The following is an 11,523-nucleotide window of genomic DNA, read 5'->3' on the forward strand; positions in this document are numbered from 1 at the left end:
TTAGAGAAAAGGCAAAAGTGTGAAAACTATATAGACAACATCTCTGAAGCTCAGTTAAACTGATCAAGTTAAATAATTTTTCTTCCATTTTCTACGTACTTTCACAAAAATTTTAAAAAGCATTGCCTACCAGTAAATTTAATGTAGCTTAATGATATGACTAATCTTCAGAGAAAAGGAATAATTGCATTAATGACTTTCTTCTCCAACTTTACCACCAACATTAATGGATTTCTATAGGGAAAATCTGTTTTGCATGTCCATCAAAATGTTTATAAATCAGCAGAAAAATAAATGATTTCCCCCTCATTCAACATAAGAAAATATGATTTTTTTTCTACTACTGATCCACATGAATGTGGACAGTCAAATGTACCTACAACTTTCCTACTGAACAGGTAATGGGATAATTTAAGTTCTGAAATGAAACAGCGACTTCTTAACTGGAAAACTTATTCCCCACAGTTTTATTTGCAGGATGACGCTGCTTAAATGCAAAGAAATATGGAGCATTTTAAAGCCTCTTTTTTTCCAAAGTAAAAGGTGATGATTAATTTAGCTATAATGATGCCCATTTTTTTAATCACTTTACAATTTTTTAGAGCAAACTAATACATTTTACCTCCCAATAAGATCAGAGTTCCAAGATTACCTGAATTTCAAGATTTCCAAAACTTAAAAGAGTAACTGCTGACCTGCCTCTATTAATATAGTATTAGTTGAGAAGACAGCAAAGTGGGAAAAGCAATCTCAAAGCACCATCTACTTTGAGAATATATAGTTTTCCTTCATGAACTATTTAGTAAAATAACAGTAATGGTAGGGTATGTGATACTACATCTCTACATAAAGACTCTTTTACTCATGTCAACGAATTAGTGAAGTTTGCTTTAAAGCATAATTTTTTAAATTTTGGGAATGACAACTTTTAATTTAACAAAAAAAAAGTTTGTAACAAGATTTTGGTTTCTATCTAGAGATAATATAACAAGTCCTAATTCACTTAAAATACAGTTTATGAACTGTGCTTTAAAAATGACTTCTCATAGGTGTTACCTTTTAGCACTAGTGGATAACTTAGCAGTGGTTTTGCTAGAGAGTTTGGTGTTTTTCTTCTGCTGTGTGGCAGACGGTTTTCTTTCTTCTTGCTCCTCAGGTTCTGGTGCTGTTGGGTCCCTCTGATCTGCATCTGAACTACCACTGCTGGTACTTGGACTTTCATCATCTGACCTTTGCCTATCACTGGACATCTTGGTCAAATTATTTCTCTGAAAACTTTTAAAAGAGAAAAGAAAAAAGGGGTTAAACCTTAAGAAGAGATCCCATATCATTCCTTCCTGCAAAATGTTTCTTAAAATCTTCTTTTTAGATGCAAAGACTTGAAAAGTGTCTGCACACTTATCTCATGATTACTGCAAGGATACACTGGGAAGTGATGTGTGTACCAGAATGCCAATATTTAAAGATTTACAGAACTCAACTTGGAAAACCCACTCACAATTTTTTTCGTCCCTTGGACAATCTATCAATTGTCTACTTTCTCAGAAGGCACGAAACAGATTTGCCAGGGAACTTAGGCAATGAACATTAATAACATATGACACACTGTAAATAACAGACCTCGCTGAAAAATGTTAAAAAGTCACTAATAACGTCTAAATATTTACACATTTACGTTGGTCAGAGCTACCAAATTCCCTCTCTGAAGGAAAAACATGTCCTGTTAATCACCCATATGCTTCCTAAACGTGGCAACAACCCCTTTCTCTATGCATTTAAGCCTTTAAGCACTCTACCTCCCCCCTCCTCCCCAGAGGAAAAAAAAAAAGAGGGGGGACTAATAAGCAGCCTCCTTCGTTTACACGGCCAGCAGCAAAGATTCATTTGGCCACCACAGGGCTGCTCCACAGTGAAAAGCAAAATTCAAACTGCACCTTCTGCAAAGCTCCCAATGCCACCGTTCCTTGCTCAGTTTTTATATTATAGACCGACATTTTGGCCAAAAAAAAAAAAAAAGGGACAAAACCCCCACACGCCCCTCAAAAGAACTCTGAACAGAATTTGCAAAAGAGAAAAAAAGAAAAGCTTTAGATAGGAAATTGCAGCAGCAGCAGTGGTGGCGGTGGAAATGCAGCTTTGCAGCCCCCTTTGTGGGGAGGGACAGGGAGAGGGTTTGTTATGGTAGGAGGCAGCGCTCCAATATCAGCATGGTGTGTGCACCAAGTGATGCGTGAAGTCAGTCCTGGCTCCTCGGGCTCCCGGAGACCGACAGGGCGAGCGCTGAAAACAAGAACAAAGCTCCCCTCTGCCCCCCTCCCCCCCCTCTACCCCCACCAACCAACCCCAGCTCGCCCCGGCGGCGGCGGCTGCTGCTGCTGCTGCTGCCGCCGCCGCTGCTGCTGCTGCTCCTGCTCCTGCTCCTGCCGCCGCCGCCGCCGCTGCTTCTGCCGCCGCTGCTGCAAACCTACCCCCCCATCTCTCGCCCCCCCCCAAAAAAAAACCCTTCCAGCTTTACCTTTACCGCCGTCCTGTCCCGCTTACACGCAGCTAAGATGTGGGGGAGGGAGAGAGAAAAAAAAAAAAACCCTTCCTTAAGGAAATGGAAGCAGCCGGGAGGGGGGAAGGGGGGGGGAGGAAAAAAAAGAAGCAGAGGAGGCTCTGGCCGGGGAGTGTGGAACATTGAAAGTCGGAGGGGGTTGTGTAGTGCGGCGCTCTGGCCGGAGGGTGGCGCCGCCCAGCGCCTTTGCAAAAAAAAAAAAAAAAAAAAAAAGAGAGAGAGAGAGAGAGAAAGAAAACGGGGGTGGGGGTGGGATGGAGGGGTTGAGGGGGGGAAAAGGGAGGAGGAGGCGCCGCTGCTGTGCGAGGGCGCGAGCTCCCCGGGAGCCCAGATGGAACGGGGGAGATCCGAGAGTTCTACGGCCTCCCCTGTCCCCGATCGCCTCCCGATCGGTGCAGTCAGCAAGTTCCCCGCGAGCTGGGAGGGAAGGGGAGGGGAGGGGGAGGAGGAGGCGGCGCGCGTGCTCGCTTGCCTGGCTGTGGGGCGCGCGCCGGCGGCCCGGACTGGCTCCTTCCCGTCGTTCGCTCGCGCTCTCTTTCCCTCCCTCCCTCCCTCCCTCCCTCTCTCCCTCCCTTCTTCCCTCCCTCCTCTCCCTCCTTCTTTCCTTCTCTCCCTCCCTCCTTCTCTCTCTCTGTCTCTCGCTCTCTTTCTCTCGCGCGCGCTCTCTCTCCCCCCTTCCTTCCCTCCCTCCGCTTCCCTTCACCCCGGGGGGCGCACGCGTCCGCCCGCCTGGGCCGGCCAAGGACAAAGAGTGCGCCGCCCGCCGGGGACAGGGGCAGACTGGCCCGAAGGAATGCGCCGGGCCGGCCAGCCAGCCAGCCAGCCCCGGGGAGGGCGGGGGCACCAGCCCGAGGGGCCAGAGGGCCGATTTTGCAGCAGGGTGGTTTCCGGCCTGCACCACTCAACTCTCCCTATCCCACCGCCCTTCCCTGAGCTACCCACTGAGCTACCCACCCCTAGGGTCTGCGCGGGGAGAGGAGAGAGCTCGCCGTCTGGTGCACCTCGGTAGTGCCAGTAGGGAGGGTCACCCCCAAAGGTTCTCCTCCCCTGCCTGGCACCCTTCCCCCAGTGCAGGAGGAGGCGGCGGCGGCTCTGGATACCAAAGGGTTGGGTGTTGGGGGAGGGTGAATCCTCAGGGCCCGGGATCTCGGCCCTGCCACCCCAGACCCTTAGTTGCTGTCAGAAGCCACCCCGCAGCCTCCCTCCTGCCCTAGAATATTGATTGATATTTACTGAAGAGCCCAGGGAATGTGGAAGAGCCATCTTCTCTTCCCTGCAGTCCGAGTGGGAGGGGATGAAGGGGGTGGGGGATTGGGAAGAAGGGTCCTGGAAACTGGGGTCAAGAAGGATTTAAGGGGGCTGGGTGACCTCAGCGCCTCTTCTGCCCTTCCCCTTAACACCGTTCCCCCACGGGATGGGGCTCAGGATGCCTTGGAAACTTAAAAGGGGGAATAAAAATTTTAAATGTCCCGCTCACGCTTGAAAGGGGCGCGACCACAAGCACATTTTCTGCAGCGCGATTCTGACATGCAAGTAAGACCCCAGCCCTGGACAGATGCACCTTGATAGCAGCTTTGGCTTAAATTGATTGTCCAAACTCAAGATAAAGTCTTTTCTCTTCCTTCTCTCCCCTCCATCCCCTAACTAGTTTTGACTAACCGTTCATTTTAGGTCTCCTGGCAGTCGGCTCCAGGTCAATCACAAGGTGGTCAGAAATACAAAAACTTCCTGTTTACAACCCAGACCTGCCCGCCCCTGCTACTGAGCAGCCCCGATTCCAGGGATGGAGCCTGAGAGGAATTTGTGGATTCCACTCATACAGATGTTGGCAAAAGAAAAAGAGAGGAGAGATCAGAGTGCTGGAAGTATGGGAAGTTCAAAGGAAAAGAACATCAAAAAGGAAAAAGTCCCCCCACTGGGCTGATTTTATTTTTTCCCCAAATAGAAAGGCTTTGTGAAAGGTTGCCCCCAAGTAGATCTGATCAGTAAATAACATTCATCTTGTGTCAAGGACACAAATGGGGGGGGGGGGATGATATTTCTGGGAAAATAGACTTTGACCCTACCTAGGAGCCTAGGAGTTTGGACTTTGTTCGGTCAGCATCGGGGAGCCAGGGAAGGTTTTTGTGCAGAGGAGCTGGGTGATAGTGTGTTTTATTTAGCAAGACGAATGGGGGAGGGGGGAGGGGAAAAGACCACTGGCAAGGAGACCGGTTAGGAGTTATCTAGCTGTGAATTGTTAAAGCCCTGGAGTTAGGTGGTAATAGTCAAAATGGAAAAATAGAAAGTTGTGAAGAAAGAATCAATAGGACGCGGTGACTGGTTATAGGAAAGGATAAGGGAAAGAAAAAAGTGAAAGATGATTCAATTGTTGTGCTTTGGAGATGGAGATAGAAATAGGGCAGTCAAGTGAAGGACTTGGTTTGAGGGGAAAAGATAAATTCTACAAATTTAAAGCACAGAGAAGATTAGAGGTCTGGGGATACCATAATTTGGATCCATTAAGATTTGGACTCTAGGCCCAAACAATTTTGTCATTTTCTGTACTAGCTCTGTGACCTTAGACAAGTCATTTAACTTGTGGATCTTAGCTTTCTCCTCTGTGAATTTATTTAAATATTTATGTATTTTAAATCAATGATTCCTGTTTTGTTTAATAGACCTATTATGGGAATTAAATTAGTTTACTAATTCTCGTGCTTCATTCTTGAAGATATCCTTGACTTCAGGGAGGTGATGCCCAGATGTACCAGTGAACTGAATTTAAGTTGGGGCAGGGCTGTGCCAAATCACCAGCTTCACTTTCTTTTTTTTTTTTTTAATTTTATTTATAAATTTTTTTGACATTACATATGCACGAGTAATTTTTTTAATAACTTTATCCCTTATATTCATTTTTCCAAATTATCCCCCCTCCCTCCACTCCCTCCCCCTGATGACAGGCAATCCCATATATTTTACATATGTTACAATATAACCCAGATACAATATATGTGTGTAAATACCATTTTCTTGTTGCACATTAAGTATTAGATTCCGAAGGTATAAGTAACCTGGGTAGATAGACAGTAGTGCTAACAATTTACATTCACTTCCCAGTGTTCCTTCTCTGGGTGTAGTTAGTTCTGTCCATCATTGATCAACTGGAAGTGAGTTGGATCTTTATGTTGAAGATATCCACTTCCATCAGAATACCTCTTCATACAGCATTGAAGTGTACAGCGATCTTCTGGTTCTATTCATTTACCAGCTTCACTTTCTTCTCCAGAATCATTTGACCCCACTAGTAAAATAGAGATTAGGACAACTGGAGATGGCCCTGGATGCAGTGGGGAGATGGTGGCCTTTTTAAACTAAGGTCTTTTTTTTTTTTTTTTTTTTTTAACAGATCTCAGTTTGACTGAAGCAACACCTAATCAGTGATGAAAGCTAGGTAAAAAATGAGACAGAATAATCTCTTTTACCTAGTCCAAAAAAAAAAAAGATAATATGAAAATAAGAAAATGCTTCATAAATTTTAAAGGCACATAACTCCCTATAAGGTGGTGGTCTGAGTAGTATTCCTCGCTTTATAGAGTCAGACCTAGAGCCAGTGATAAAGTGGAAAGAATAGTAAACCATTAAGTTAGGTGACCCGAAGTCTAGCCCTTGTTCTCTCTCTGCCACTATGTAAAGGTAAATGACAAGCAAACCATCCTTTCAGAGTCCCAACTCTTTGGTCTGTAAAATCAAGGACTTAGATTAACACATTTCAAGTAACTTCCAGTTCAAAATCTCTGATTCAATTCTAAATCTTGTGTTAAATCTGGAACTTTCTCCACTTCTGTTAGGATGTAAGCTCCTTGAGGGCAGGAACTTTTATGATTATCTTTGAAGCTTCCTTTATCAATGAATTCACATCCACAGACCCAATCCCTAACTTAAACTGGACAGGCACTTAATAAGTCTACTGTTATAATAAGTCTACTGTTATACTTTTTTGTTTCTACTATCATTCCTTTTTCAAGAAATATCCCCTTTCATTCTCCAAGACCCAATCAAAATCCCTTGTTTTTTAAAACTTAGATCTGTGATGTTCTCTGAATTCCTAGAGCACTTAACCCCTATCCTATTCACCCATAAATTACTCATGTAGTGCCTTTTTGATGATTTTAAAATATTTTTCATATGGAATTGTTTTTTCTTCTTACTATTTAACATTTCAAATATCTGTAGTTTATCTCCCTAACCAGACTGTTAACTCCAGGAGAGCAATTACCTCATACCAGATATCCCCAAGAATGGTTAGTATAGTGCTCAATAAATGTTGATTGATATCTTTTGTTCTTTTAAGCTATTTTCTTTCTTTTCAGGTATCCCCTCAAGCTCTTTCAGTGTTCCTTCTACTCTGCTTGCCCTTTTTCTTTTTTTCTTTCTCTTTTCTCCTTTGTTTCATTTCTCTCTTCTTTCTTCCCTCCCTTCTTTCTTTTTTTTCCCCCTTCTTCCTTCCTGTTTAGTTTTTGGAAGCAATATAATGCAATGTAAATAGTACTAGATTGAAATTAGGTTACCTGAATTCCGGTTAGTAGCAAAGCTAGAACTGTGTGACTTTAGACAAGTCACTTCATTTCTCTGGGTCTCAATTTTCTTATTTGCAGAATAAAAACATCGAATAATTAACTAAAGTCCTTGTCAGCTCCAAAATCCTGTGATACAGGTATCTATACCCATCTTTCTTTATACAATAAAATGTGAAAATAGAAAATTTTCATCCATCAATAGAATTAGACTGGTTCACCAGGAAAGCATTTTGCTGTGGTTGTTTTGCTTCAGTTAAAAAAAAAAAAAAAAACGGACAAACTCATGTTTACCCATTTTTATCTGAAGTAGTAGGCAGCTCATTTCAGCTTTTCTCCAAAACAGGAAACTTAGACATTTTCTGGAGAAACAATTTCTCTCCTTTTTTTTTTTTTTTTTTCAAATAGTTTTGAAAAAAAGTTTATGAAGTTGATACAGTCTCTTAATTCCCTCCTTCCAAATCCTGGGATCCCTTCTGTTTTAGAGGATTTTGATACAAATTGAAAAAGTTTCTTTTTTCTTAAACCAGTAATGCTAATAAGCACTGTTAACTGAAGTTGTTGGAGGTATAGTTCCAGATTAAACATTTTAATACACAGTTTTGATCATATCACTGCCAACTGAATAGTCTCTTCTTGGCATTTAAAGTCTTCCATAATCTGGCACTAACCTACCCCTCCAAGTTTGTTTCACATTAGTTTTTCACATATTTCCCCTCCAATTTAATGTGATTATTTTCCATTTCCTGAAAACATATTCTGTTCTTTTCATCTGTGCTGTTGTTTATGATATTTCCTAATATCAATCAGAATGGTGAGGAACCTATAAAATTCATGTCATAAAGAACAGTTGAAGGAATTGGGGATATTTAGCCTAGAAAACAAAATGCTCATCTTTTCTTCCCCTGCCTCTCGCTTAGTTGAGTACTGGTAAATTAAAATATGTACCCTAGATAGAACATTTGTTTGAGTAGTAAAGATCTGCATTTTCCACATCAAAAAGGCACACAATTGCATTCTTATTCAGTTGCTGGCCCTCCCCAACATCCTTCATTTGAAGCCAGGAAAAACATGGTTAACAAAAGGACAAAATCTTTAAAGTATGGCACCTAGAGCTTTTCACAAACACACAGGAAAAGTGAGATTTTTACCAACAAATAACTTTGCACATATACATTTTGGACATTAGCCTTTTCTTCTGTATTCCTTCAAACATTGTCTAATATTTTTGTGAATAGAAAATTTAATTTAAAAATATAATATCCTTCTTTATTATAACTTTTTATATTCAAAACATATGTTTTAACATTGACCCTTGCAAAAACTTCTGTTTCAACTTTTCCCCTCCTTCTTTCCACCCCCTCCCCTAGATGGCAGGTAGTCCCATACTTGTTAAATATGCTAAAGTATAACACATTTGTCTAAATTGAGGCAACCCAATAAGAAATAATAGGTGTGCATCCAGAGTTTTGAATTTGATTGGCATTCAGTCTTGTGGAAAAGATTGCAGACCTAAAATCTTTAAAGAAAAAGAAAGAAATTGAATTATTACAAGATGGGTTGAAGAGTTTTATCATGGCTAAAAAAACTAGCTGAGAGAAAACAAAGGTTAAAAATAAATAGGTCTTTCTTAGATAGACAAATGTTAAAAGTACTTCCTTCAGGCCCCACTAGGAAGTCTTTTTTAACCTTTTCATATAAGGTTCTAGAAGAGGGTATATAGAGTAAAATTCCAAAGTACAAATTATATTAGTTCTTCCAGGTAGAAAAATCCCAGATGGCCTGGGATAAAGTAAAGAGGTCATCAACTTCTGCAAGCCAGAGGAGAAATGGCAAATGAGCTTCATCTTGGGTAAATGTATACAGAAAAATAAATCTACCCTGCATTTAAGTGATAGCCTTGGGTCTAGGTGATCTACCCTTAAATTCAGAAGAATTGAATTCAACTTCTGACTCAGACAGTAATTATAACTGTATAACTTGGGACAACTCAACTAATCTGAGCCATTTTTCTTACCTACAGTGAGTCTCAATTTGTGAGTGTGTGAAATATATACATAATATTTTTTAAAGTGTTATATAAATGTAAGCTTTGTAAAATAATTATGATCTAGAAAAAGGTTCTGAAAAGTCATGTGACCTCTATGCAATTTGTTGCATGGGACCAATAACTTAGGGCCCAGAGCCCCAGCTCTGGATTTACGTGGACTGGGTTGTCTTGGTTTTTCTCTTGGGCTTGTTTCCCTACCAAGTTTTCCTGGGACTACAAGAATATGGTTCCTGCCTAGATCTCTACAGAGAAATTAAAGGGTCATTAGCTCCCATGCCAGAACTCAGGTTAATAATACCTGAGTATTAATAGGATAGACTACATTCTATGGAAGGTAACATCATAAAAACTCACCTTTCCTCTCAGACTCTAAATAGTCCTACAGACTGGCATTATTTCTTTGAGTGGGATCTTCCTTGAGAAAAAAAAAAAAAAAGTATTTAATAGCCTTTAAATTCAAACACTTTCTCACCTTTCTTACTACTTTGTAGTTTCCCTATATAAAGTTCTGTTCCCACTCACCTCCAGTGAGGGAAAGCATGAAGAGTTATTAGAATGCTATTGTCATCCCCATTTTCCAGATGAGCACAGAATGATTAAGTGATTTGCTCAAGGTTTCAAATGTAGTGTTTGAGACAAGATTCAAACTAACTCATGTCTTCCTAATTCCAAGCCCCATAATCTATCTCCTCTGCCATTAGCTGCTTCTGAGAGACAAATGGAAAGAGAGTTAAGAAAAGTGGGGACAACAGGTTATGGAGGGCTTTGAATATTAAACAGAATTTTTTTTTACCCTCCCTTCCATTGAGCCCTCCCCCCACCAATACACACACCTTCAAATTTAGAGAATTAATTTGTTTGAGACCTACCCCAAAGAAGGAAAGAATTCAAGGTCAATAGAGAGTCCCTAGGACATTTATAGCCCATACCCTCCAGTGGCTCCGTATCACCTGTAAGATCAAATAAAAAATCTTTAAAATCCTTCATAACCTGGATCTCACCCCACCTTTACTCCCTTTCCCGTCCTCTTCTTTTTCTGTCCCTGTCTTTTTTCATCTTTGTTTCTCTGTCTCCCTCTCTCTCAACTTCTCTGGGCAAGTCCTTTAATCATTGTGTCTCAGTTTCCACATTTGGAAAATGGGAGGTCATAGAAGCGTTTACCTCTCAGAGTTTCTGTAAATTCATATGTAAAGTGCTTAAGGGCTACATGAATGCTAGCTTTTATTATTCTTTATTCTCCTTATTAAAGGACATGTAAAAAGGTGTGGTTCAGCAGCCCACCTAATACTGACTTAATTCTTCCTCCATAGTATTAATGGGACATTGGCACCTTAAATAGTCTCTTTTCAGATCAGAAATTCATCACATCAGTAAATAACTAAGAGTCTGTAGGACAACAATGCTTAAATAGATACACCATAGCTGCAGATAAGGGAACTGAAACCTTATGATTGATATACCCATTACACCAAGTGATTCATATACTTAACCAGAGGAAGACCAAGACTAGAACCCAGTTTGCACATCCCCTGATTTCCATGGCCTTATTCTTTTCATTACACTACAATGCCTCCTAGTCCTTTATATTCCTTATAGATTCCTTATACATTATTGTCAAAAAGAGTAACAAAATGCTGAATATCACCAGAAAATTCTGGGAAACAAAAGAGGGAAAACATGCTCATTCTTGCATGAAAATATAGTGCATTCTTACCTGGAGTGCTTCAAGCACTTTAGTAGCTCCAACTTAGGATAAAGTTAAATAAGGTTAACTAAAATGATCTAGGTGTAGATGGAATTCTGAGTAAGTGTAGAATGAAATATTTAGAACTCTCCAATGTAAGGAGTAAACATACTTTGTTCACCAAGCCTTCCTGAAGCTCCTGCCAGCCTCAGCCCCTTGAATCTTGAACAAAGTAGTTTAGTGATTTTACATATTATACAGTAAATCTTTCCAAGTGCTTTAGGAGGTATAGTACTGCTGGGCTTACAGGGTGCAGTCAAGCTCTCCCTGTATCAGGTCACCAAAATGAAGTTTAGTCACCAAATGATGGCGTTTGGGAGTGATACCCAAAATAGTGGTTACTGGTGGCTGTCACAGGTCACCTCAAAAGAATTTGTAGGCTTAAACATCTTCCAAATCAAGGGGCAAAGATTTTATTATGCTGCAAATGGAGTCAAAGTTCATGGAGAAGTTAGCAAGAAGTTTTAAAGCAGTTAACAAATGGAAAGACAAGTTCCCTAGTGGAACTTAAAATTAACGGGGAAGAAGGGGAAGATGCCAATTGACTGGTGGGTTAAATTCTTAGAGAAATTTAGCAAGGATCTATTGCATAAGTACATCTTTATAGGGAAAACAT

The 11,523-nt window shown here is 41.0% G+C and overlaps 1 protein-coding gene across 7 annotated transcripts in view; it reads right to left on the reverse strand.

The window, feature by feature from the left end:
* The window catches only part of UBE2E3 (ubiquitin conjugating enzyme E2 E3), a 100,556-nt gene extending 96,317 nt beyond the window's left edge, over positions 1–4,239 (reverse strand). Inside the window, exons 1-2 of one of the 7 annotated variants that reach the window (XM_074302970.1) lie at positions 4,217–4,239; positions 1,057–1,275 (exon numbers count right to left, since the gene is read on the reverse strand). In XM_074302970.1, the coding sequence (XP_074159071.1) occupies positions 1,057–1,250 (194 nt within the window). In that variant the 5' untranslated portion in view covers positions 1,251–1,275; positions 4,217–4,239. The other 6 variants (XM_074302965.1, XM_074302964.1, XM_074302969.1 and 3 more) reach the window with 6 other exon arrangements.
* Positions 4,240–11,523: the final 7,284 nt, after the last annotated feature.

Source organism: Sminthopsis crassicaudata, chromosome 3, assembly GCF_048593235.1.
Source record: "Sminthopsis crassicaudata isolate SCR6 chromosome 3, ASM4859323v1, whole genome shotgun sequence".
In the NCBI taxonomy this organism is placed as follows: Eukaryota; Metazoa; Chordata; class Mammalia; order Dasyuromorphia; family Dasyuridae; genus Sminthopsis; species Sminthopsis crassicaudata.